The sequence below is a fragment of the Vipera berus genome, assembly GCF_964194415.1.
Source record: "Vipera berus genome assembly, chromosome: 4".
Lineage (NCBI taxonomy): Eukaryota > Metazoa > Chordata > Lepidosauria > Squamata > Viperidae > Vipera > Vipera berus.
This window is the reverse complement of record NC_138206.1, coordinates 40496373-40523254: the sequence shown is the minus strand read 5'-3', so window position 1 is coordinate 40523254 and position 26882 is coordinate 40496373. Positions and strand designations below refer to the sequence as shown.

Genomic DNA, 26882 nt, shown 5'->3' with positions numbered 1-26882 from the left:
TCCCCAAACCTCGGCAGGTCTCCGTTCTTCCTGCCGACCTTTGGGGAGGTTTGGGCGCCTCCCCAAACCTCCCCAAACGTCGGCAGGTCTGCGCGGAGGAACGGAGACCTGCCGAGGTTTGGGGACGTTTGGGGAGGCGCCCAAACCTCCCCAAACAGGAACGGAGACCTGCCGAGGTTTGGGGACGTTTGGGGAGGCGCCCAAACCTCCCCAAAGGTCGGCAGGTCTGCGCGGAGGAACGGAGACCTGCCGAGGTTTGGGGAGGTTTGGGGAGGCGCCCAAACCTCCCCAAACAGGAACGGAGACCTGCCGAGGTTTGGGGAGGTTTGGGGAGGCGCCCAAACCTCCCCAAAGGTCGGCAGGTCTGCGCGGAGGAACGGAGACCTGCCGAGGTTTGGGGAGGTTTGGGGAGGCGCCCAAACCTCCCCAAACAGGAACGGAGACCTGCCGAGGTTTGGGGACGTTTGGGGAGGCGCCCAAACCTCCCCAAAGGTCGGCAGGTCTGCGCGGAGGAACGGAGACCTGCCGAGGTTTGGGGAGGTTTGGGGAGGCGCCCAAACCTCCCCAAACAGGAACGGAGACCTGCCGAGGTTTGGGGACGTTTGGGGAGGCGCCCAAACCTCCCCAAAGGTCGGCAGGTCTGCGCGGAGGAACGGAGACCTGCCGAGGTTTGGGGAGGTTTGGGGAGGCGCCCAAACCTCCCCAAACAGGAACGGAGACCTGCCGAGGTTTGGGGACGTTTGGGGAGGCGCCCAAACCTCCCCAAAGGTCGGCAGGTCTGCGCGGAGGAACGGAGACCTGCCGAGGTTTGGGGAGGTTTGGGGAGGCGCCCAAACCTCCCCAAACAGGAACGGAGACCTGCCGAGGTTTGGGGACGTTTGGGGAGGCGCCCAAACCTCCCCAAAGGTCGGCAGGAGGAACGGAGACCTGCCGAGGTTTGGGGAGGTTTGGGGAGGCGCCCAAACCTCCCCAAAGGTCGGCAGGAGGAACGGAGACCTGCCGAGGTTTGGGGAGGTTTGGGGAGGCGCCCAAACCTCCCCAAAGGTCGGCAGGAGGAACGGAGACCTGCCGACGAGCCGCGGCCACACAGGGTATTCCTGTGTATTCAGGCTTGCAGAACGGCGGATCGGCTTATACTCGAGTCAATAACTTTTTCCAGTTTTGGGGGGTGAAATTGGGGGTCTCGGCTTATACTCGAGTCGGCTTATACTCAAGTATATACGGTATATCAAATTGCCAATTGCTTTACAATGAAATGGATATATGGCTATAGACAGTGCTTTTTTTGTAAAAGAAAAAGGTGCCGGAACTCACACATGTCATACAACCCACCTTGCCTACCCTACAAGGTTCCATCCAAAAAAGGTGCCGAAACTCCGTTCTGAGCATTCTATGAGAAAAAACGTTCTATGAGAAAAAAAGCCCTGACTATAGATATAATTGTGGGGTGTTCATCAGATTTAATATGAGAATCTTGTTTAAGACAAATGACCATTTAATTCTTTTTAAAATGGGCAAAGATGATTCAGCCTCATGTGCCCTTCACATGCTCATAGCACCCTGTACTCTCTTTGGACTCACGTCAAAGTCGTTTTACTTCCTTATGTTCAAAGAAAATTCACGGCAGGGTCATAAATACCATGATTAGTTAAAAGGGAAGCTATTTTCTCTCCATCCCACAAGATTGCTTCTTGCAAGAAAGGCGTGGGGGGGAGGGGGGAGGGGTTTAAACACTTAGAAGATTTCTTCTCCTATTAATGTAACTGCATGTGAAAACTGAGTTTTGCTCCTAATGTCATTTCAATCAGGCTCTGCTGTGATAGCTTTCTCTACTCGATCTGTAAACATAGAGGAGGATCGGTATCTATAAAATGCTGAAAGTGACTTCTGTGACACAGAAAAATGGAAAATGCACTCATGCTGCAATCTGATGCAAGATTAGCAATCTCAGATGCAAATTGATGCAAATGAGATGCAATCCAGATATTGTATTTCTTTTTAGCTATGGCAAAGTCTATGAAGACCTGCCCCCTCCCATAGATTTGCCCCAGGAAGGTCCAGAAACAATATTTTGGAAATAGTTTTGCATAGATCTGGATTAATAGTGTCACTTTTATAGTTTCAGTTATTTTTAATCAGTTTAACAGGTTTCAGACTTCTTACAAATTCTATTAATGAGGACTTCAAGCTAAATCAACTAAACCCTGAAGGTAAGAACAGAAAACAAAAAACCAAGTTTTATCACATTTATATCCTTATCAAAATATTTTTCAAAAAGTAGATCATTAAAACAAATTTCTTGGAATGTGACAAACCAAAACATCAACAAGAGTAGTTTCATTCCTATTAATTTAGCAGAATTATAGGAAAAGGCTTTAATGAGAAGATGCATAAAGATTGAGCAATTTTCTTAGCTATTATATTGTCCACAGATTTGTTTTTAATAAATTAACTTGTGGCACCAATCTTCCTTCCCCATCCCACTCCAAAATGCATAAATCGTTCTAGAATCGAGTTTTTAAAATTTATTTGGAAAATATTTTCTTAAAAACTCTGTAGAAGAATTTCCATTCTTAGAAAAGTTGAACCCTAGTTTTCACAGATGAAAAACTAAAACCCATAACCTTAAATGGCAGCATGGATTCACCTGAAAAGGTATTTCTGCAGGAAGATAGAACATAAGTATGTCAGAAAGATTCTCTTATGTGACATCTGCTACTTTGTCATGAAATTACTAGTATAGAAAATTTTCAGATCTGTCATCTCAGTGATATTTCCCAAGACATTTACCAGTATATCTGTATGAAATGGACCTTAGTTGGATATTGTCACACTTGTGTATAACTTGAGCAAAGAATAGAAAATATAATCTTCTTATCAGAGAACAAATATACAGTCTCCTTGTTCCAGTAGCAGCTAGTCTGTCTCCAGGGCAAGACTTTAATTACACAGTTATGACTGTCTTCTTGACTCTTTTGTCCGCCTTCAAATGGACACCCCTGATTATCATCACAAATACTGGCTATTAATATTGCTAAATATCATTCACCTGTACAAACTGAAGAATATAATTTTGTTATTTTAATTATTTAGGCATACATATTAAATGCTGGCATCATTAGGACTTTTATACCTTTTACATTAAGCTGTGACAAAATGAGAAAGGGGTGTTAAACGAGAAATAGGAGTGCATTCTTAAGTAAGGATTACTATTACAAATTTACTATTGTATTATGCTGATTTTTCATAGCTCCTGTTTTATATCAGTCCTGAGTCAAGCAGTCCTATTATTTTTATATTTAAAAGGTAAAGGTTCCCCCGAAAGGGACGCGGTGGCTCAGTGGGTTAGGACGCTGAGCTTGTCGATCAGAAGGTCGGCAGTTTGGCGGGTCGAATCCCGAGTGCCGTGTAACAGAGTGAGCGCCTGTTACTTGTCCCAGCTTCTGCCAACCTAGCAGTTCGAAAGCACGTAAAAATGCAAGTAGAAAAATAGGGACCACTCCGGTGGGAAGGTAACAGCGCTCCGTGTGCCTTTGGCGTCTAGTCATGCCGGCCACATGACCACGGAGACGTCCTCGGACAAGCGCTGGCTCTTCAGCTTTGAAACGGAGATGAGCACCGGCCCCTAGAGTCGGAAATGACTAGCACGCATGTGCGGGGGAACCTTTACCTTTACCTTTTTTAAAGGTTCCCCCGCACATGCGTGCTAGTCGTTTCCGACTCTAGGGGCCGGTGCTCATCTCCGTTTCAAAACCGAAGAGCCAGCGCTTGTCCGAGGATGTCTCCGTGGTCATGTGGCCAGCATGACTAGATGCCAAAGGCTCACGGAACACTGTTCCCACCATAGTGGTCCCTATTTTTCTACTTGCATTTTTACGTGCTTTCGAACTGCTAGGTGGGCAGAAGCTGGGATGAGTAACAGGCGCTCACTCTGCTACGCGGCACTCGGGATTCGACCCGCCAAACTGCCGACCTTCTGATCGACAAGCTCAGCATCCTAACCCACTGAGCCACCGCGTCCCATTTTTATATTTAGTTTGATCCAATTTAAACTTTGTATAAAGTTTTGATAACAATCATAATGAAAATAAATGCACCAATTCTGGAATGAATAACGTTCAGAATCAGAACTAATGTCAAACACACGTCCATGCCGGAGAACGCAAGCCAGAAGAACGACGACGTGGCACGGTTGACTGCAAGAAAACCTTTACTGTGAAGAAATCCATGCAAATACAAAGTCAGCGTTGGGAGTTACTCACCCCCAACGCGCCTTTTATCCCGTGCCTGTAATCGGGCAACAGCCCCACCCATGAGCCCCACCCCTTCCCCGCGCAGACCAGCATCCGCCTGGGCTGCGTAAAAACCCCACCCCCCTATTCCGTCGACCCACGCCCAGCTTCTCCCTCTGGCGCTGAGGTCCACAGCGTGGAGAATAGTGTAAGCCCAGCACCCCCCTCCCCCGCACCCTAAGGTCCCGGACGTGCTCCCCTCCACCGCCTTAGCACCCCGCGCCACAACCACGGCCCCCTGGCAGCCCCCGACGTCTGGGCGCAGCTGTAAAGCGCCCTGCGTTGCTGCCGGCTTGCGAGCAGCTGGAACTTCCGGGGACACGAGGCAACCATCAGCACGAACGCCCACGCGCGCCTCCAGCACAGCCGCCGTGCCACCGTCCGCCTTGCGAAGCCCCGTGAGCCCCACGCGGCCGCCAGTGGCCGCTTCTGGCCGCTTCTCAGCTGTTCGTGCCGGTGCGGGTTCTGTGCGGTCGCTCGCGGCTGTCTCTGGCCGCCTTGTAGCTGATGGTGCGGCCGCGGGTCCGGCGTCCGGCCGCCGTACAGCTGGTGAGTGCGGGCGCGGCTGGGCCTCCTCCAGTCCCGTGTGGGTGCTGTCTGTTGTGCTCCCCTGAATCCCTTTGTGGTGTCGAGCCCGAGGGGCTTGACAACTAATAGAACAGAGTCTATCAGATCAATATCCATTTATAATACAAAATAAAGTATTCACAGAAGTAGAATTGAAAGAGCTGCAAAGGTCTGCCCATGGCAAAGAAAGTGAAGTCTTATCAGAAGTGGCTCAGACATTAGAGACGAACCAGGGGGAGTCAAAAGTCAACACTGCTATTGAACCATTTTCATTCCCAAACTAGGCACCCTCTTCACTATCTTCTTTTCAGAAAGAACATAGTCTGTGACTGCTTGGTGCCATCCATATACTAATGCCAATACATTATAGCATCCTAGGTTCTTGAGAAGAACTCAAAGCAAATGAAGGCCAACACCAGCTAAAGAACTGGCAACTGTGACTTCAGATTATTGTGATGATGATGATGATGATGATGATGACGATGACAACAACAACAACAAATACCACATAAACCCCAGTCTAGCAACTATTGACAAGAAAGATCAGAAAGTCTGGAAAGTGAACACTGTACTATCTAGAGACAGTAAAATAAAAAAGAAAGAACTGGAAAAAATCACAAAGACCTGCAAATAGAAGTAGAATGACTGTGGCAAAAGAAAGCAAAGACAATACTAATAGCAAGAGGTGCCTTGGCTATGAGGAGAGCGCACCGCTGCCTGCTGAAACCAGGCAGGCTGGGGGCTGGATGGTATTGCACAGGTAATGTCAACTCTCATGTTGCTTATGGCATCCCCTCCCCCAAAGCCCACCAAGCCAGTAGGCGAGGGCCATGTGCTGGCCACTTCCAGGCGATGGTGCATTTCTTCATTCCTCACGAAGGGTGACACCTCCCCAGCTGCATTTCTTGCCTGTTTTTCTCCCTCCCTCATCTCAAATATTTTCCCACTACTCTGTTCGAAGGAAGGAAGGAAGGAAGGAAGGAAGGAAGGAAGGAAGGAAGGAAGGAAGGAGAGGGAGGATCTGAGGGAAGTCCTGCCTTAGTCCTGCCCTACTGCCCTTTCACCATCCCCTTGCCCCCTCCTTCTGGCCTATCCTGGGGGTCTCCTATTCTATTGCTAAGGAAGCTTTGGATACAAAGCTGGGTCTCCCCCCATGGAGAGGGAGTGGGCCTCCCCCTGACTTTGCCCTCATACCCATCATGAGCAACCTGGCTAAGGAGAGTAAGCACAGCAGCAGCAGCCTTGAGGAGGAGGTAAGTGCAGCTGGGCACCCCTTTGGGGAAGTGGGGCTGGGCTTCGTGCTGCGGGTGCTTGAGGGCTGGGCTGGGTGTTTGATCTCTGTTGCCCAAGGCTCCGGGCAGCCTGCAGCACCATCCAACCCCCCCCCTTGCATGGCCTGAGAGGAATAGTGAGGGTCCTCCAGTGGACCATGCCTTGGCACTTGCCCCACTCCTGCCCCCTTCTGCCAGAGACCCTCAGATCTCTCCTACTCCTGCCCAGGCCCCCATAGACACCCTTGACGCGAACGATGTATAGCTGGCCATGCCCACCCAATAGGCCACACCCACTCTGGCCACACTCACCCGGCCCACCAAGGGCAACTGCAATGCGATACGGCCCTCAATGAAATTGAGTTTGACACCCCTAATTAATAAGATCCTAGGTTGGAGAAGTCTCCTCTAAATTCACGCACTCAGTTGGCAAAGTGTGTCAGAATAAAACTATTACTTAAAACAGCTTCACAAAATGTCTTTGCTCATGTTGTGACACAAAGAATACATCCACTTTGAGTTTGTTCTAAAATTTGCATAATAATTAAATCATAATACATCAATTCAGAATTAGAATATTAAATCCATGAGAAATAAAGTTTTATTTATTTTGATGACTTTATTTGAAGTATAACAGGATTTAGCCCTTTGTCAATAAACTTAATAATAAGTGTTGCATCACCATGCGCTTTATTCTATTGGGCAAATGTTTTCTAAACAGTATTTTGCTGAATTGTAATGCTGAACAAAAAAGTCCCTTGTAGGAACTAAAAAGTCCTCTTCCCTTGTAAAAAAAAAAAGTGGTGGTGGTGGGTTTGTTTGCTTTTGCCACATTTTCAGAATGTTTAAAAGTTTCTCTCAAATTTATGTATTAGTTTTTTGTTTTGTTTTCTGTATCATTGGGTATGGCAGAGGATGCCGCTGTTCTCTTTTATAGATCTTTCCATTCCAAAACTTCTCTGACTCCCCATTCCGAAAAAGAGCATTGAGAGAAGTCTGTTATTGATTTATTTTTATTTTATTTTATAATATTAATATGCTGCCCCAGTTATAGACTTTCTTATGATGCATTCTCTCAGGATTTAACTAATGTGCAAAAAACTCAAGGAGTTTTCAGGCAGCTGGAGAGATAATTATACAGTGAAAATAGGACATTTTCACACATCCCTTGATACCACACTCTGCCCAAAATATTCATATGGCTGCCGAGGAAAGGTTTGTGCTATAGGCACATAATGCTGGAAAGAAATGTGTCTGCTTTTAGGAACTGCTAACAGGTGTTGGATTTATACTCCCTTGTGCTCTAAAGAAACTTTTAAAATAGAATCTGAAGCAGAGCGTACCCTGCAAATATGAAGTCAGACATAGAGATAGCATTATGATACTGCAACGGTAACTATTGGTGACAGAAGTATATTGGCTAGGATCACACCCTGTGCTAATAATAATTTACTATATAAAGCACAATTCATATAGCATACCAAGCCAAAAACAAACCATAATAAACCATTGTAAAGTTTGTGAAGCCAGGCATTCTTACTGTACAATGTGGCCACATTAGATAATACTTAAGCTGAGATAATAATGAATGTGTGATCACTCTTCCTTACACCTAGCAACCTTGAAAAGCTTTTGGGAAAAGCTTTTAAATGAAATTATAATTTAAATATATTAGAACATTTGTAAAACATTTCTTGGAACAAGTAATTGAAATAGTTCCTTTCCCCCTTAAAAGTCTTCTTTTGTAAGTTGGATGTCATTAAATTCAATTATGCTGCAAAAACTAAAACAGCATATTATATATATATTTAAATAATTATCATAAGCTGTTTTGTACTGTGTTATGGATAGTTGTGTCAAGAGTAAAGACAGATGTCAGAATATTTCACCACATTTCACTTTAAACTACATGCAAATGGGTGAAACCTACTTACATGCAAAATGTTAAGAATGAAGAGATTTGAGAAGGTATTTGACCGATCTGACAGTTCATGTGTTCCTTTTCAACTGTACTTATTCTTGTATCCTTTCTATAAAAGACAATTCTTCTATTTTTCTAGCTTTTTGCCAAATAAATCACTTCTGCATATTAATACAAGTATACCATCAATTCTGCCTGAAAAGAAAAGGAAAAATAGAATGGCAGATATGGAAGAATGCAAATCTGTTCAACAAACAAGTACATTAGATTTCAGAAGGACCAAAATTCTGATTTGGCAAATGTTGAAATTTAATACAGCATTTTTATGAATTGGTTTTGTTGTATTATTGCAGGTTACAATAAAATATACTGCTCAAAAAAATAAAGGGAACACTTAAACAACACAATGTACTGTATTTAATAGTAGGATGTCTTATTTTATATTATATTTATATTTATTAAATTTTTATACCGCCCTTCTCCCGAAGGACTCAGGGCGGTGTACAGGGCAATAAGTATTAAAAAACAAAGTACAAAAGTTAAAAAACAATTAAATATTATGCCCGATATATACAATAATTAAAACCATGTTAAAACCCCAACCCCAAACCCATCAAACCAGGCCGGATTGCTCAAATAAGTAGGTTTTTAGATCCCGCCGGAAGGAGCGAAGGTCGGGGGCCATCCGGAGCTCAACCGGCAAGCAGTTCCACAGGTCTGGTGCACCCACAGAGAACGCCCTCCCTCTGGGAGCCACCAGTAGACATTCTTTGATCGGAGGCACCCTGAGGAGGCCCTCTCTGTGGGAGCGCACTGGACGGAGGGAAGTTGACGCTGGCCGCAGGTGTTGCCGTAGGTAATCCGGACCCATGCCATGTAGGGCTTTGTAGGTCATTACCAACACCTTGAATCTCATTTTCTGTTCCCTTTATTTTTTGAGCAGTATATGTGCCTATAATTTAAGAATCTTTATCCTATTTCTTTCCTGAGTTGCTCCCCCTGAGTTGGCCACAAGGTTATTAAAACCCAGATCCAGGGAATGGGGAAATGAGCGTGCAATTGGGTGAAAAGAAAGCTGAAGGAAATAAAAGAAGCAAAGCTAGTAAATTGCTCTAGGTAAAAATCCTTCCCCTCTGTAACTAAGAGGATTAGCTGAATGTTGTATGTGGCATCAATCAAACAATAAGCAAGATTGACTTTCAATGGTATTTCTGCACTCTTAGAAGCTGCATTTTCTTAGCAATACTACTTGTTGACTTGGGAATAAAAATGATTTGGGATTTATGAGGGAAATCTAAAAAACCATAAAGCAAACTTTGAAAGTTGTCTTTCAGAGTAGGCAGTGTTGTAAGAAATAGTAAATCAGACAGTCTTCGATTTTCTGCAATATTCTCCTCTCCTCTCTACAGGTAGTCCTTGATTTACAACCACAATTGAGCCCAAAATTTATGTTGTTAAGTGAGATGTTTGTTAAGCGGGTTTTGCCCTTTCTAACCATAGTTGTTAAGTGAATCACTGTAGTTGTTAAATTAGTAACAAGGTTGTTAAGTGAACCTGGTTTCCCCATTGACTTTCCTTGTCAGAAGATCACAAAAGATAATTACATGACCTCATGACTCTGCAACAGTCATAAATATGAATCAGCTGTCATGCGTCTGAATTTTGATCATGTGACTATGGAGATGTTGGAACAGTCATAAGTGTGAAAAGTGGTCATAACTCACTTTTATCAGTGCTGTTGTAACTTTGAACAGTCACTAAGTGAACTGTTGTAAGTTGAGGACCATCTGTATTCGATAACTATTTCCTTTCCTCTCCAGATCAACTTCTGCTTTACCCCTCCTCTCTCTCTATGTTCTGCTTTCCTTGCTTTATCTCTGCTATTTCTATTTCTTGCACACACAAAAACCAAATACATACAATTACATCTACTGAAAATTAGCACCTGCATAACACAATAAACTACTTCACTACTCAGAAATAAATCTCATGGAATTCAAGTGCACTGGTATCTGGAGGATTACATTTAATTTATGATATAGAAGGGGTTCTCAAAGTTTGTGATACTCTGACTCCATCAGTGCTAAATGTCTTTGTGTGATCACATTGTCAAGAATGAAACTAATAATTTCACTGAAATGAGGATTGGATAAGAAATAAATATATCACTTAAAAATTTACATGTTAAGTTATACTGTATATCTAAAACACAATGATAAAACTTTACAACAGGATAAATTATAAAATATAAAAGTAATGAACTTAATATATACACTAATGAAAGAACTATGAAGTCTACAGAGGGAGTCCAATTATTCTCCAAAGCACCAGAGGGCAGGAGAAGAAACAATGGTGGAAACTGACCAAAGAGAGAAGCAACCTGGAATTAAGGAGAAAGTTCCTAACAGTGAGGACAATTAACCAGTGGAAAGCTTGTCCTCAGAAACTGTGGGTGCTCCATCACTGGAGGTTTTTAAGAAGAGACTGGACAGTCACTTGTCTGAGATGATATAGGTTCTCCTGCTTGAGCAGGGGGTTGGACTAGAAGACCTCCAAGGTCCTGTCCTATTCTATTCTATTCTATTCTATTCTATTCTATTCTATTCTATTCTATTCTATTCTATTCTATTCTATTCTATTCTATTCTATTCTATTCTATTCTATTCTATTCTATTCATATATACTTTACATGCTACATTGATAGAGGTGCCACATACATTTTTTCCCCATCTACTGGTGGCTGGAGTGAAAAGATTGTTAATATTTCAGATTGTTCTATCCAAAAATAGTTTTCCAGATGATCAATAGGCCATTTGCTCTATTTGGTAGAACTGAGAATTTCATCAAATTCAATTGTATTAAAAACCACAATCCATGAAATATCAACATTATTTATTTATTTATCCATTCATTCATTCATCACATTTCTACAGAGCCCATCTCACCTAAATGATTCTGGGAGGTTTATAATAAAAAATATGTATAATATAAAAACATAAATAATAACAATCTTAAAAACAGAACCTAAAATGTTAGAATTAAAATATTAAAAGTTAAAGAGTTGAAAAGTTAAAAAAGTAGAAATAACATCCTTACAATTTCAAGCAATAATAGATTTAATAAATAAATTTGAACCTTTTGTAAAATAATGGATCTACAAATATTAAAAAGTTAATTTTAAAATAACATTCTGTAACATCAATATTAAAAAACATAATATATTCTTTATTTTACATATGTAAATACATACTATGCATATCCATTTATATTGCCAAATTTGCTGTTTTTTAAATTTATACAGAATATATGTGCCTCCAAGAATTGCCTTTCATAGTGCAATCTTTAGAATGCTTACCTAAAATAAATCCACTCTGTTCAAGGGTACTTATTTTTTAATAAGTGTGTTGGAGATTGCAACTCCAATTGCAATCTGGTTGTCTTTGATATAACAAAATTTAAAGTATTTAATAAAAAGAAGAAAAAGATCTATTGTAGTAAGAGTGCCCTTTCAAAGATCTGTACTGGAAACAGTACAAATAGTTTTGAAACAAAATTGTACAGTGGTCTTTTAAAACAAAAACAACCCATATCCCTCTCTGGGGCAAGCAACGGCATGAAAATGGGACTGGATGGAAGACTTTGAACAATACCTAGTGCCACTCCAGGAATTCAGAATAAAGAATGAAGGATACCGTATCCAATTGAAATTACAGAAGAATCTGAGATAGGAAGAATGTAATTATCCAGTTGAAATCTAAACTGTGACATTAAAAAGAAATGCTCAAGGTTGAAGAGGCAAAGAGAATCCTTAATCTTTGTCACAGAAGCAAAGGATATGAACGGGAATAAAACTAGAAAGAAAACATAAAGACAATCTTCAAAGCCAGTTAAAATCCAACTGACATTTGTTGCACAATCCACTCCTATTTTAAGGAAGTCATTTTGGGACACTTTGTCACTTCTAAAATAGAGTTTACAAATACAAATAAAGTCTGCATTTCCAAACATTAGATTATTTTTCCAGAAAAAACTAGAGATCAATATAACTTTTATTTATCTGATGAATAGCAGCCTTTTCTTCTGCTTAATTCTGGATGTCTAAGATCAAACAAGTGATCTTCTTTGGATTCACTGCTACTATTTCAGAGAACAAAATGGAACATGTTCATTTTATATTTACTTTCCTTTTATCTGATCAGATAGTTGTACTGTTATATGAAAGAAAATATCTGATTGTATAGAAGGAGAAACATTCTGAAATAAATGGCAATTCTGTACATTCTTTTTTATAAATAACAGCCAATTGATACATTCAGGAAATAAATGAGTAATAAATGGGGGAAATGACACTGAGGAGGGTAAATCAATCATTCTGGGGGATTTAAAGTAATATATAAATACATGCATCTTATTTTCTGTGGTGGCAGTTATAGCTCATTAGAACGACAAGAACAGAACAGCAGAGATATAAGATTCCATGGCAATAGGAAGCCTGCCAGGTTGGAGAGCAAATGTGAAGACTGAAAAAAAATATGACATCACAGATGAGAAGAAATGTTAGTAGAAAAGGAGAAAATTTGTTGTGAATATAAAATGGAGCTACAGTAGAGAAACCAGAGTGATATCCTCTCCAAAAGGTTAATAAATCGCCACTATTGCTTAGCCTTCGTAATTAATATTTGCTTTAATTTCTCTCTCCTGTATTTTTCAAACTTGGCAACTTTAAGATATTTCAACTTCGACTCCCAGAATTCCCCAGCCATCATGTTATAAATGGATTTACTGGCTGTCTCTTATAAGAATAATCAATCACTACTGCAAAAGCTAAACATTAACTGTATCTTGGGATATCTTGAGATATTCAACCCTGTTTGCACCAATTGCTTTGAACTGATTACTTAGATGCACTTTGTAGCATATTATATGGCTTCCACAAGTTCACTGGTACCTATATGTATTACCTCAGAGTAGAGAGTGTTGCATATGAATCACACGTTACAGAGGTCAATCAGAGGAGCGCTAGTGTCCCCCCATAAATTAGATTAATTGAAGCAACATAGACAGTGCACAAATATTGTATTAATAAATAGGTTAACCCATGGTTAAGTAAACAATGGCTTATTGAATTAGCCATAGCCTGCTTCACCCAAAACACTCAGTGAACCAGCCACAACAGTGGGTCTGCACAACATATTGACTACTAATTACAACAATATTTTAATTAGCATATTGCATAAACCCAGCCAAAATGTTCTCATGCTTTTGTTATGCTAGACACAATTAATTCCATAAGGCTGTAACTATATTGCATAATAACCTATTTAGCAATCGTGGGGCTGGAAAAATTTCTGGAAGAGTTCAGTAGCCTAGTGCCCTTCTGATATGTTGGATCATGACTTCCAAAACATCTACCATTGGCCATAAGAATTGTTTACAACATCTTGAGAACACAGATAGTTTTCTGTGTTTTGTCCCTTTTGTCTTACCAACTGAGGAGAAATGGTGCAAGCTTATATTATAGAGAGAGGAAGGACGAGGAAGCAACTGGGACTGGGTGACCCATCTTCCTCCCTGTGGGCCCCATGGGACATGCTGTAATGGGGAATGGGAGTGCAGTTTTCCTCCTGAATCACTGCTCCCTTTATTTCCTCTCCCCCAAGCAAAATGGCAGGTAGTTCTGCAGAGAAGAGGAGGAGGAGGAAGAGGAGGAGGACTGGCAGCTTCACCAGAGTTCTCTTGAGGATTGTGAGGGGAGATAAATGGTGCAAGCTTATTTTATATGTGGAAAGAAGAATGAACCAAGACAATTTGTCTTGTCATTAATGTTTGATGATAGTGCCAATCACCTTAATTGCATAAATATAGGCCATTTTGCCACTAGTGATTCAAGTATCTTCTTAATATGTGAAATGAAATGGTAATACAAGTAGCCCTCAGGTTACAACAGTAATTTGGACTGGAATTTCTGTCCTAAACAATGTGGTCATAAAGTGTGTCATCACATGACCACATTGCTTAGTGACAGCAATCCTGGTAGTTCCTATTTCTGTGGCTGAGTGTAAATTGCAGATTGTTAAGCGAGGACCCCGCAAAGTCAGTGTGTAAGCAGCAGGGAGTTGCAAGTGGTCCTGAGCTGGAGTAACGGCTGTCAGGTTGGGAAGTCATGCAAGTGGCTGCTGTGGCCTAGTGTAAAACTGCACAAAGCCACAGATATGCGACCCTAGCAGTTCACAATCCCACCTTCCCAAGCCCAGAATGCAGTGCGGAAAAAGTCTCATGTCCCCAGTCCAATAGTGTACCCAGTTTCAGCCATCATCACAACCCTGTACTCCAATGCTCTCGTTGTTCAGCACTCTGCCATCCCAGCTGATCTTCGCCATCTTTTTGGTCCCTCTGCTGATGAAGCACAAATTCAGGTGGACTGCCCAGTGCCTGAATTTGACCTTGAATTGAATCATGTGACCACAGGTTGATGCAACAGCCATCACTTCAGGAATTGGGCCTAACCACCATTCAGTCAGCACAACCATAACTTCCAAGTGTGGCTGAATGAATAGTTGCTAAGTGAGCACTATCTGTATAAGATTAGTGAAGTAATTGTATTACTGTCATTTTGGGCAATGATTGCTGGATAAATTTAGAAAATCTAAGTTTTTGGTAGGGATTCTTTAGGGGTATATGGTATAATGATACTGGTATAAAGACACAGCAGCGTATCTTCCTTTTAGCATAAATATAATGTTAGACAACTCAGTTAATTTATAAATATTGAGTTTCCAGTGATAAGCAGTATTATTTGAAATATTCCAAAAATATATTCTGATGCAAGTTTTAAACCACCAAAACCCAATAAATGCATCCATTATATCTCTCTATTGTTCAGTATATAAATATAATGCCTGATAATGATTTACATCGTTTCATAGGAAGTGTACCTTTGTTTATAATAGTGATACGAGCCCTTTTTGGTTAATATAACTTTAATAGCTTGATTTATTTGCAATTCATCAACCTCAATGATTTATGAATCAGAATGCCTACCTAAATTCTTGCTTTTTATTTTATAACTATCATGTTTAAATTACAGGCTAGAATATATGTTTGATACAAACTTCTCTAGAGTCCTGGAATATATATGCACTATGATAAAAAAAAAACTCCAGAGAACAGACAATTTATATCCAGCAGGAGTTTTTCTCTAATAGTATAAAAAGCTATCATTCATTCTATTATCTTGGTATCATGCTGAATATTCCCTTACTTCACTTTCTTATGCCTTTATATTCACAAGGGATTAATTCGATATTATACTAGGGATCACTTGTCTTCAACATATTGCTATACTTGTACAAGTCAGCTTTATAAGATGCTGCCTTCTAAAGAGTAATTCCTACTTACCTAACATGTTTTTGAACCTTTATCTAAGGATGGTTTCATATATTTACAATTAATGTAGACCAGATGCTACCAAACCTTTCCACAGATTCGGTCTTCTCAACAGCCTTGGGCAAGTCACAGTCAACTTACATGACCTCACAAGGTTGCTGTTGAGGCTACAACGTGGTTTTGATCTCCACAGAGGAAGGATAGGATATGAAATATTAATAAGATGTGGAGCTGTACTACTGCTCGTACTTAGAGTTCAAGTCAGAGATCATGTCATTATATTTGTGTTCCTTGATGTTTTACTTGTGTTTGATACTTTGTCCTTTTTGGACATCATGGGGAATACAAAAGAAACAAATGGCATATGGACAATCAAGGCAGTTAACATAGAAAAATATGCAATTAAAGATTCAAAAATTGATTTAAAATTACATCAACTCACATGCAAATTGCTGCTGAAAAATGTGGAATAATTGTTAGTTTAGTTCAGTTCTCTTAATTTAAAAACACATTTTAGATCACAGAAAATAATTTTCAATGAAGTATGGGTGTGTGTAATTTGAAAGTGTAGTTTGTTTGTTTACAGCATTTATAACATCCCTGAATTGTTTATTATTACAATTATGCCTGTGACAACATTCTGCAACATGATCCCTCCAGGCATATCTAACTAATTCCCACGTTTCCTTGTCAGTATGTTTTTGGGGCATGCTGGCAATGGATTCTAGAAGTTAAAGTCCAAGATAGCTGGCAGACACCAGTCTTGAGATTGCTGCCCTATATTCTATTATTCTATCATAGATTACATTTTGGGAGTAGTAATAATGTAATCAAATGTTATTGTTATACTGCAAGTGGTTTGTTTTTTATAGTGTTTATACAGATATATCGATATGATTTAAAAAAGGGTATGGATATTGAAAATGGCTTAAAGCAATCCTTTTTATTATTTAAATTAATTAATTTAATTATTTTAATTTAATCCAATTAATTATTTTTATTGGAAAATAAATAACATTTTTGAATGGGTTTGAGGCAAGTTGTGCCATAAGCAGATTCTTTTGAAAATAAGTGGCTGGACAAAGGTTTTTAAAAGCATGGTAACTGTAGAACAAACATTTCTTCTGTTACAAGACCAAGAATACAAAAAGTAATGTACAAGTACTTGGATAACATACCAAGTTTGCAATAGTGCAAACGTTTTAAAGTTTCATATTGTCAACTGCCCATATTCCACATGTTAATACTACACTTGAACATTTTGCTAAATTTCCTTACATAGTTAATTTCAATATAACCTAGATGAACATAAACATCGGCATAACTAGACATAACTAGATGAACCCTTATTTGACCAACACCATCTAACCTTAGAGTGGAAAGACTTAAACATCAGAGTAAACAACATACAAACACTTATTACTTTGTTCATTTCTCCAAAATATCAGGATGACAGATAAAGGGGAAAACATAGAGGAATAAGTTTGTCATTATACATGCATCTCTCTTAACAGAAGAAGGAAACCCTTTAAGTTACAGAGAAAAAAGGCAAATAACTTGTGCAATAAATTTAACGCAGTCTATGCAGTGTCTTCATTTTGCAGTCATCGTTGTATAAACTCTTTATAGTTTTCTTAATCATCACCATCAATATCTGCTTCTTCAAGCATTTTATCAACTTCATTCATTAGCTTCTCTCCAAGATATGTCGGCACATGGCGAAGTTCCACAGTGCTTATAACCATTACCATCCTTGTAAAAAAACACAAATACTCCTTTAATTTCTTCCTCACTGTATTTATCCTTCATTTTTCTTGCTATCATTGTAAAAAATTCTGGGAAGTGAATTGTGCTATTACCCACCAGAAGGGATCAGCAGTATGATACACAATGTTTTTGGTTATGGACATTTTGTAACTTTTTATGTTCTGTGTTCCTTTATTCTTATGACAACAGTTTTGTGATTCTAAAACTTTGGCTTTGTATTGTTTTATTCTGCATGTAATTTGTAAAGAATCAGGAAAACTAAAATATAGAAATAGATAACTGAAATCTCTATATTTGAAATCGAAAGCGGTGAGAATGAGTTTCCAAATAATGTACAGGGATTACATTTGAATAAAATATGGAAAGGATTGGAATGCTTAGATTCAAATGCCGAAAGGAAAAAGTTAGCTCGAAATCACGTTCACCCAGGCATAGCATAAGGCACGTGGAAAGAAAATTGAAATAACTTTTAAGAATGCCCTACAGCTGGGGGCTCTGTCCTCAGGCAATGCGTGAGCTAAGAGGTCAGGGAGAGCTCAGTACAAAACTAAAGCTGGTGCAGACTGAGAAGTGAGCAACCCGCCGCGATTCAATAAGAATATTTGTTATTTGAACAAACCCTTCAGGGACTTCACCTAACTGTTTGTCTTAGCGACTCTTACGGTTTTGACTAGAGTCGCAAAACAGGCAGAAAAAGCCGCTTTGTAGCTGGTTGGGTTTACTTTGGTCCCCTGAGCCATCCCGTATTCCGCCCACTCGCGCCTGGCGGACGTCTCGATTTCGTCCAGCCAACGGAGCCGGGAGGCGCGGGGGTAACGCGGGTGGCGGCGGGGGAGTGGGGGGGGGAGAGAAGGCGGTCATGCGCACCGGCCGGATCTGGAAAAAAAAAAGGGAGAGGGACCGAGCCGTCCAATCGGCGCCTGCGCAAAAAGGAATGCGAGCAGGGAGGGGGCAGCCAAGGAGCAAACAGAGCAAGGGAGGGTTTATCGGGCGGCCGATTTTGATTAAAATATTCAAAATGGCGGACGGAGGAGCAGCGAGTCAAGATGAGAGTTCGGCGGCGGCGGTGGCGGCGGCAGGTAATCATTACTGCATTTTACATATTCATATTCATACTCGTACGCGCGCCCCCCCCCCGCCGCCCGCCTTCCTCGCTTAGCATAATTTATTAGTACTCAGAATTATTATAATTAACGGCACAGGAGGGAGCTGGGGGGTAGCCGCTGTGCAGACACAAGAGACACAAGGCACGCACGTACATACATATACACACACGCGCGCGCGCGGGCACGGGGGGGGGTGGGAGGCAACGGGCAGGGTTCCCCCACCCTCGTTCCTGGAGCCCAACTCCGAGAGCTAGGCCGACCGCTGCCGCCGCTACCAAGCTGCTTTGCATATTCATCTACTGTATAATAGTAGGCTCAGGCCAGGGGGGCGGCGCAGCAACGGCCGGAGGAAGGAGGGGGGGGCACTGGTAGAGAAGAGCCAACAGGAGGGCGCTCAACCTTGCCGCCTCCAATGTTTGGGGGGCCCCCAGTGGATCTGCGTCCGCGTCCCCTCAAGAGGTCTCACCGGCTTGGGGCAAGGAGGGGAAAAGCGCCTGTTTTCAGGATCTCTGCCTCTCCCCTCCAGCCGCCCTGCCCTCCTCCCGTAGGCAGCCTCATTTCCCCAGAGGCCGAGGCCTAAGCGCCAAAGGGAGTTTGGGGTTGCCCTCAAGTCAGGGTGGGCATCTTTGGCCTAAGAGAAACCTCGAGGGCGCGGGCTGCTGCTCGACGGGGGATTTTTCTCTTCCGTCGGGCGTCAAGTCTACACGGGGGCTACGTATAAACCTCCTGTCTTGGAGGAGGTAGGGCTCCATTGAGAGAAAACGCACGGGGTCGGTTTTGTCCCCCTTGCCCGACCGGACTTGGCCTGCCCTGCCCTGCCGGATCTTCCCTCTTAAAAGAGATGGAAGGAGGCAGAGCGTAGGGGCAGGGGTCTTCAAACTTGGCCCTTTTATGACTTGTGGACTTCAACTCCCAGAATTCCTCAGCCAGCAAAGCTGGCTGAGGAATTCTGGGAGTTAAAGTCCACAAGTCATAAAAGGGCCAAGTTTGAAGACCCCTGGCGTAGGGGGTTTCTTTCCATGGTTTGTGGGCTGCGGGGCGGAGGAGAAGAGAGAGAGAGAGGGAGCCGTCAACTGGGCTTCCCCCACTTGCCGTGTGTTGTTTGGACAAGGTCAGGGTTCTTGGGGTGGCAGGTTGAACGCGCCTCTTGTTTAATTCTTACCTCTTCACCTCCCTCCCCCCCCACCTCCCTCTCTCGTTCTCATTTGAATAATGTCTAATTCGGGGAGGTTTATATTATTGAAATGGCCGCCCGACTTTCCCCGCCTCTCATGTTTAGTAATTCAGGCCTTTAATAACAGCCACTCAGAGCCCAACGCCGTGTTTATATTTTACATTCGCCCCATGTGCTTTTGTGGTTCAATATGATTCTTCTTTCTCGCTCTCTTTGCCTTTTTACACTTTCTTGGCAACGAGTAGGGCCCTGAGATCAATCCCAGGCTGTATGGAAGGGAGGGAAGAAAGCTAGGCCCGGACTCCTTTGGCAGGCGGTTAGGCCTTGCTCTCTCTGCTGCTTGATTTATTTACTAATAACTAAAATGTCCCCCTCCCGGCCTCGATAGTGAAGGAAAAAAAATCCTCCTGGGGCATGGGCAACATCAGATCTGCTCTCAGCTTTGCCTTTTTTTAAAAAAAAATCTGCCTCAAATAGGGGGTTTGTTTTTAATTTACTGACCACAACAGGACTTTCTAAAGCTGCTCTTTCCAATTCAGTATGTGTGAGGTCTTTCTTTGTCCTTATTAGCCATGTTTTTAAGTGGTGAAAAGACCGAGTTTTTGGAGTGTGAAATCTGCAATAAGTTTAACAAATCAGATCAACAGATTAAATACAAAATTATTGAGTACAGAGATAGTATTGGTAATAGCTTTAATCTGCATTACAGATGTGCAATAATGTAAATCAGAATATTCATCTTGAAAAAGATGACCAGTACTGTCATATTGCTGATGTCTTTTTTTAAAAAAAAAACTTAGATAACAAGTAAATGAAACATTGCCAAGAGAAATGGGCAGTAAATGAAAGGAAATTTAAATTTGTTATGGTTTGATATAGGTAAAATTCAAAACGTTCTTGTTCTTTTTAGAACAAATACTAACTATATTCTATAAAACAATACTCAGTAAAACAGGATTCTAATTGTTAAGATAACTTTATAAATGTAATTTTACTACACTTGATTGATTGATGTAATTTCTTCAGCAGAAAAATATCTGACAGATTATTTTACAGTATGTTTGATTATTAAATAATCATTGAGGCATGATGCTGAATTTTACACACACACACACACACACACACACACACACACACATATATATATATATATATATATATATGTAAAAAGACAGTTGATCTTTTTTTGTTAATTTTCTTTAAAATATGATTTCAGTGTAATTCACCTTATGTGTCCCCTCTTGGTCTTAGAAATATTAAGTGGAAGCATCATGAGGGGTTTGTATAAGTTGTAATCAAAATTCAATTGTCCCTATTTATAGCAACAGTGTGCAGCTGATTGGGCATAAATATAATTTGATTGCATTATAAATATTCTAATTTCCACCACTTTTTAAAATGTTGTCAAGTTGGTGTCATCACTGACCAGGGGAGAATGTGCAATTCATTTGATTTATTATCCTATATAAGCAAGTATAATGGTAAAATCTTATAGGAAAATGATTTATCTGAGAATAATTTCCTTTATGGATTCAGTTTTATCACTGTTGTGATTGTAGATATATTAGCTCTTGGAGATAAAAATATTTTGAAAACAAAACATTATTGTAATTGATAATCATTTTAAATCATAGATTGTTAGATGGTTATTTGAGTTTATTTAAAAAGAAATGGTTTATAAATCCAAGCATTTTAGTTTTGCCTTTGTCAGAACAAATTGGTGCCTGGATTTCAATTAACATTGCAATATGTCACATGGTCGCCATTGCAATCTTCTTTGCGAGCTTCAGACAAATGAAGTCAGTGGGGAAGCTGGTTCTGATCCCAGTTGCCATGGTTAACATCATTAGAATTGTATGTTCTGAATACTGTCTAGTATTTAATAGATATCTTTGTCATTATTCTTGGGATCTGAAGAGCAGGGTAACTAAAACTGAATCACATGATCAAAATTCAGGTGCTTGGAAGCCTGCCCACACTTATGACCGTAAGTGTGCTGTAACTCCCTCCACCCACCTATCTTCTCCCAACTATTCCCTTTTGGTGCCCTGCTGCCCTGCTCACCTTCACTTCTATCTTTTTGCTTCTGCTAAGGAGCCTGGTTTAATAGAATGCATAAATGATCTTGAGAATGGGGAAAAGATGTTCCTTCGGAAGCCTCTCTTCTCCACTGTCCTTAACATCATTCAGACATTCCATTAGAACAGGCCCAACCTAGCTGATGGCCTATATGGGGCTGGCTTCACATGGGGGGGAGGCACAAACTAGTTTAAAGGGTCCATAGTGCACCAGGGACGTGGTGGCTCAGTGGGTTAGGACGCTGAGCTTGTCGATCAGAAGGTCGGCAGTTTGGCGGGTCAAATCCCGAGTGCCGTGTAACAGAGTGAGCGCCTGTTACTCGTCCCAGCTTCTGCCAACCTAGCAGTTCGAAAGCACGTAAAAATGCAAGTAGAAAAATAGGGACCACTACGGTGGGAAGGTAACAGCGCTCCGTGCGCCTTTGGCGTGTAGTCATGCCGGCCACATGACCACGGAGACGTCCTCGGACAAGCGCTGGCTCTTTGGCTTTGAAACGGAGATGAGCACCGGCCCCTAGAGTTGAAAACGACTAGCACGCATGTGCGGGGGAACCTTTACCTTTACCTTTAGTGCACCAGTTCCCCCCTTTGTGCTGTGTTCCTGGGCCATGTGGGTCTGGCTTCACATGGCGAAAAAGGGAAAAACCCTTCAAGTTGGCTTGTGTTTTTCTTTCCTCTTTTACTATGCATGGCCAGCCCCAAACATCCAGGAACACAGTGAATTCACAGTTTTCGCCATGTGAAGCCAGGACTGTGTGCCCAAGTAGCCATGCTGGGCATACATCATCGGCAGCAGGAGCAAGAAGGCGGAAAAGGTGAGCTGAGGCAGCAGACTGACAGGGGTCTTGGAGTGCAGGATGGGGAAGGTGACGACTGGACTGGGGTGGCTGCAGCTTCCCAGGTTCTGCACAGTTCTGAGACTGCTTGTCATCCTGTAAGGTAAGGTGCAAGGCAGCCAAAGGGCAAGGATGTAGAAGAGACAGACGGATGTGGAGAGTTGGTGGTAGTCCCTTAACTTACTAACGGTCAGAGCTAGGAGGGATCAAGCCCAGAATGTCTTGGATTGTAGTGGATACTTCCTTAGCAACCTGTAATTCCCAGTTAAATGGTAATCCCAGTCCCAATTGTGTTCGTTGCATGGTTCTACATTAGAAATGTTTTATTGTATTTTGCATTACTTCATAAACTATTTTATGATAAGTTTATGTCATAAAATGTTTTATAAAATTTGCCAAAATCAATTCCACAGGAATCATGGGTCCCAGATTTTGTACATATTCTGTAAGTTAGCTCATTTGAGGTATTCTGGTTCAAAAATTGTTGCCCTATCATGCATTGTTTTACCCAGTTAAAGATTGCAGGAATGAGTTTTAGTAGTATATAGATGTAATAGGCACTTTATATATCCTAAGATAGCATTTATGATTGATTATTCAAGCAGATAGACTTGCCTCTTGAGTATAAACTCAAAAGACAAGTCTCACGGCAGGTGGGCCACAGCATGATCCTCACGCAGGGGTGGCGGCACGAACCTCGCACTGGGGTGGAATTGCTTAAGTTTAGGTCATGGTGTGATCCTTGCACGGAGGCAGTGGCATGAGCCTTGCACCAGGGGCAGCATCGCAGCATGAGCCTCGCATTAGTGGTGGCATCACTGCGAGCCTGGCAGTGGCGGTGCCACAAGCCTCATGCACCGCCGTCACTCAGAGCCTTGCGCGCATGCTCGCAGCCCCATTTGCGTGCTATGCATGCTTGCAGCCTGTTTGTATGCTCACGTGCACGTATCACAACATTCATGTTTGTGCATGTGTGCGTAAGAGCAGGCGGGGATAGGGACTGGCCAGGGCCTCAACCATCAGCTTCTCTCTTCCACCCTCACCCTGCAGCAGCCTCTGGAGATGGCTGGGCGTCCTGAGATGTCTCACTCTGGAGGGCGACTCAGGTTTCCCTCGGTGGGGAAGGAAGGCTTTGGAGACTGCCTTTTCATTTACAATCATCAATATTGTAATACATCCCTTTATTTTTCAAAAAAAAATATTTGCATTTACCATGATTAGCCTCTTTGAATGGCAATGGGAATGCGCGGTATGAATTTTGCCCTTGAGCCATGGAAATACAGACACTCGCACCCTCAAAGCTTATGCCACTTCCTTGCTCGGGGCGCACAACTGCTTTACAGGTGCATTCAATTTTGTGGCTGAGCTAAATTCTTTCACTGCAGCAGGCTGCAGTTCCCATCACTTTCAGGAAACCTGGGCGATGGAAGCGTTAGGCCAGGCTCCTCGCAGCTGAAGCAATTCGGCTCGCCCAGGGTCAGGTTGGCTGTTGCGGGAGGCGTGGCCTATCCCCATCCTCCAGCTCCTCCACACATGTTGGAGGCCAACCTGACCCTGGGCGAGCCGAATTGCTTACAGGGAGAGGTTGTGTGTTGCAGGAGGACGACTGCAAAGGGTGAGCCTGGATCCCTGCAGTGCCTGGAGGCTCCGAGCACTGTTTTTGGCACTGCTTGGTTTCCACCCCACCCCACCCCACCAGGCTGATCTGGTGGGTGGGATTGCCTTCTGCCTTCCCCGCCGCCACATTGGCAGTTGATGCTGCCCTCTCGAGAGGCTGTGCAGCAATTGGACGGCAGCCACGCTATGAATGGGAATAGACCATCCTCCAAACCTCAGCCATCCTCTTCATGGTGCGCTGCAGCTGATCCGAAGCACCACCAAAAACAGCGAGGCGGACCCGCACAAAGACACGGCGCTAAAAACAGCGCTCAGAGCCTCCAGGAGCTGCAGGGATCCGGGGATGCCCTTTGCAGTCCTTTCGCAACGCACAGCCTTTCCCGGTAAGCAATCAGGCTTGCCCAGGGTCAGATTGGCCATTGCGGGAGGCTCGTCCCCCATGTCCAGTAGAGCTGGAGGACGGGGATAAGCCAGGCCTCCCGTGATGGCCAGCCTTACCCCGGGTGAGCCGGATTGCTTCAGCTACAAGGAGCCTGGCCTAAGGTTTCCATCGCTTGGGCTTCCTGAAGGTGCTGGGAACTGCAGTCCTCCGCGGCTAAAGAATTTAGCTGAGCCACAAAATTGAATGCACCTGTAAAGCAGTGGTGTGCCGGGAGCAAGGAAGTGGCATGAGCTTTGAGGGAGTGAATTTCTGTATTTCCGTGGCTTATGCACAGAATTCACACTGTGCCTTCCCATTGGCATTCCTGGAGGCTAATCGTAAATACAAGTTATTTCTTTGAAAAATAAAGGGGACGGATTATAATATTATAATATTGATGATTAAAGCCTTCGTTCCCCCATCAAGAGAAACCTGAGTTGCCTGGGGGGCGGGCCGCCGGCTGGGCTGGACCTTGTCATGAAAAAATAAGACATCCCCGAAAATAAACCCTAATGGGTCTTTTTCTATCAAAAATAAGTATAAGACCTGGGCTTATTTTTAGGGAAACACGGTATCTATTGGCAATCAAGCAGTTATGATGTTCTAGTTGCCAGTATGTTCCTGAAATAGTCCAGAGTGCTGTATAAACCATCTCTCCCTGCAGTAATTCAGTGCACAGAGAAGGGGAAGTGTTTTCTGTGGTGTTCAGTGATATCAGTTGACATTTCACTTTTATTGCTAACATTTGTTAATTATGTTACGCTGATTTCTTCTCAGTTTTCAGAAGACTGTTTAATGGGTGACTCAAGTAATATAAAAAGTGGAGAGCGGCTTGATTAGAAATCAGATATATGGTTAAACTTGGAATAGAAAGAAAAAAGGCAGGAATGAGAAGTGATGCTACCTAGGCTAGAATATTCACAAAATATTATTGTATAATAGAATGATGACATATAGGAGTATCACAGGTGTATGTTTACAAAGAGTATCAGGTGGAAGGATAGACAGCGTGTCTAGAATGAAAATTAAAAATGGTGGTGTATGTTGATGAAATGACATTTGGAATACAATGATATTGTGATCAAAGTGTTGAAGATGAAATGACAGTGTACAGAATAGAATGCCAGTCTGCCACATAAGACTGACAGTGTCTCCTGTGACAGCATAAGATTATCCCTTGTGTATTTCAAAAGGAGTACGATGACAATTGGTTCCTTGCTCTTCCATCTTATTTGCTTTTAGCTCACTGTAAGGATAGTTGCTGCCTTCTGCAAGCTTCTTTTTTTTTAATGACAATTCTTAACAGTTGTTTCCCATGTCTTCTTGCCTTATTTAATTTAAACACTTTTTCATATCGATGATCATATCTATCCTCTTGCCTGCAGCATACTCCAGTTTATGGTGAATCTTGTAGCTCTTACTGAAGTGTTCCCATCTTTGTTGGATCATTCACTTTTTATCCCCTAAAAATGTAATTCAGTTTACTTCTCATTATTCTTGAGTTTAGTATGTTTTGTATGGAGAAAAATATATTCCTTTGTGGATATATGAAGGCTGCAAAATAAATAAATAAATAAATAGAGTGTACCGGCGTATTTATTAGAGGTTGTTCATGTGCATAGGTTAAATCTTCACTATGGGTGATTAACGTGCATAATAAAATAATAAAAATTAGATATTCTACAGTGGCATATCTATTTAATTATTTTTATTTCTAATGTCAAATTTAATGTGTTACTTGTAGAAAGTAATGTATAATTTAAAAGTAATTTTCATTTGTTCATTAATTATTTCCATATTTTTGTAAAAATAAAGGCACTATTGAAAAACTCAGCTTTTTGTTGTTTGTCAATATATGCTCATTTTTGTTGTTCCTTAATTTCTAATGGATGCGTATTTCTGGGTTTTTCTTTCAAAATTTAGAATTAGACATTTCCTAGCTTCCATAAAATGGCAATGTTTGTAGGAAAGGACTAGAAATGTGCCTACCCTATCTAAGTTAGAGTATAAAGATACAATAAGTACATTCCAATATCTTTAATTTTTTACATTTAATTAATGTTTAATTGGAAAATAAACATAAGCATTCCAAAACCAAGGACTGACTACCTGTAATATCTTTAAATAGGCATTAGTATGCCCTCTTGAAGAGACTTCCCTAGATCCAGGGAGTTTGAACAACTGACAGTGAGTCCTAGTCTTTTTGCAGAAAGTTTTTCAAGAAGGTGGCATAGTTTTATCTTTAAAGGGCTCTTAAGAAATAGATAATTGGATCCTTTTCAGTCAGGATTCAGTCCTAGGCAATAGAACAAAGTGAAATTGATAACTGGTAGATTATTAATTTTTGGGAATCTAGTTGTAGGAAATGCACCCTTTCTGGTCCTTCTTGATCTCTCAACTGCATTCACTGTGAGTCATTGTTTCCTTTTATATTGCATTTGCGGAT

General features: G+C 41.7%; 1 protein-coding gene across 1 annotated transcript in view; it reads left to right on the top strand.

Moving 5' to 3' along the window:
• Positions 1–18207: 18207 nt before the first annotated feature.
• Positions 18208–26882, top strand: part of POU2F1 (POU class 2 homeobox 1) — a 122529-nt gene continuing 113854 nt past the window's right edge. Inside the window, exon 1 of the mRNA XM_081326576.1 lies at positions 18208–18283. Coding sequence (XP_081182702.1) covers positions 18223–18283 — 61 coding nt within the window. The 5' untranslated portion in view covers positions 18208–18222. The remainder of the gene's footprint in view (positions 18284–26882) is intronic.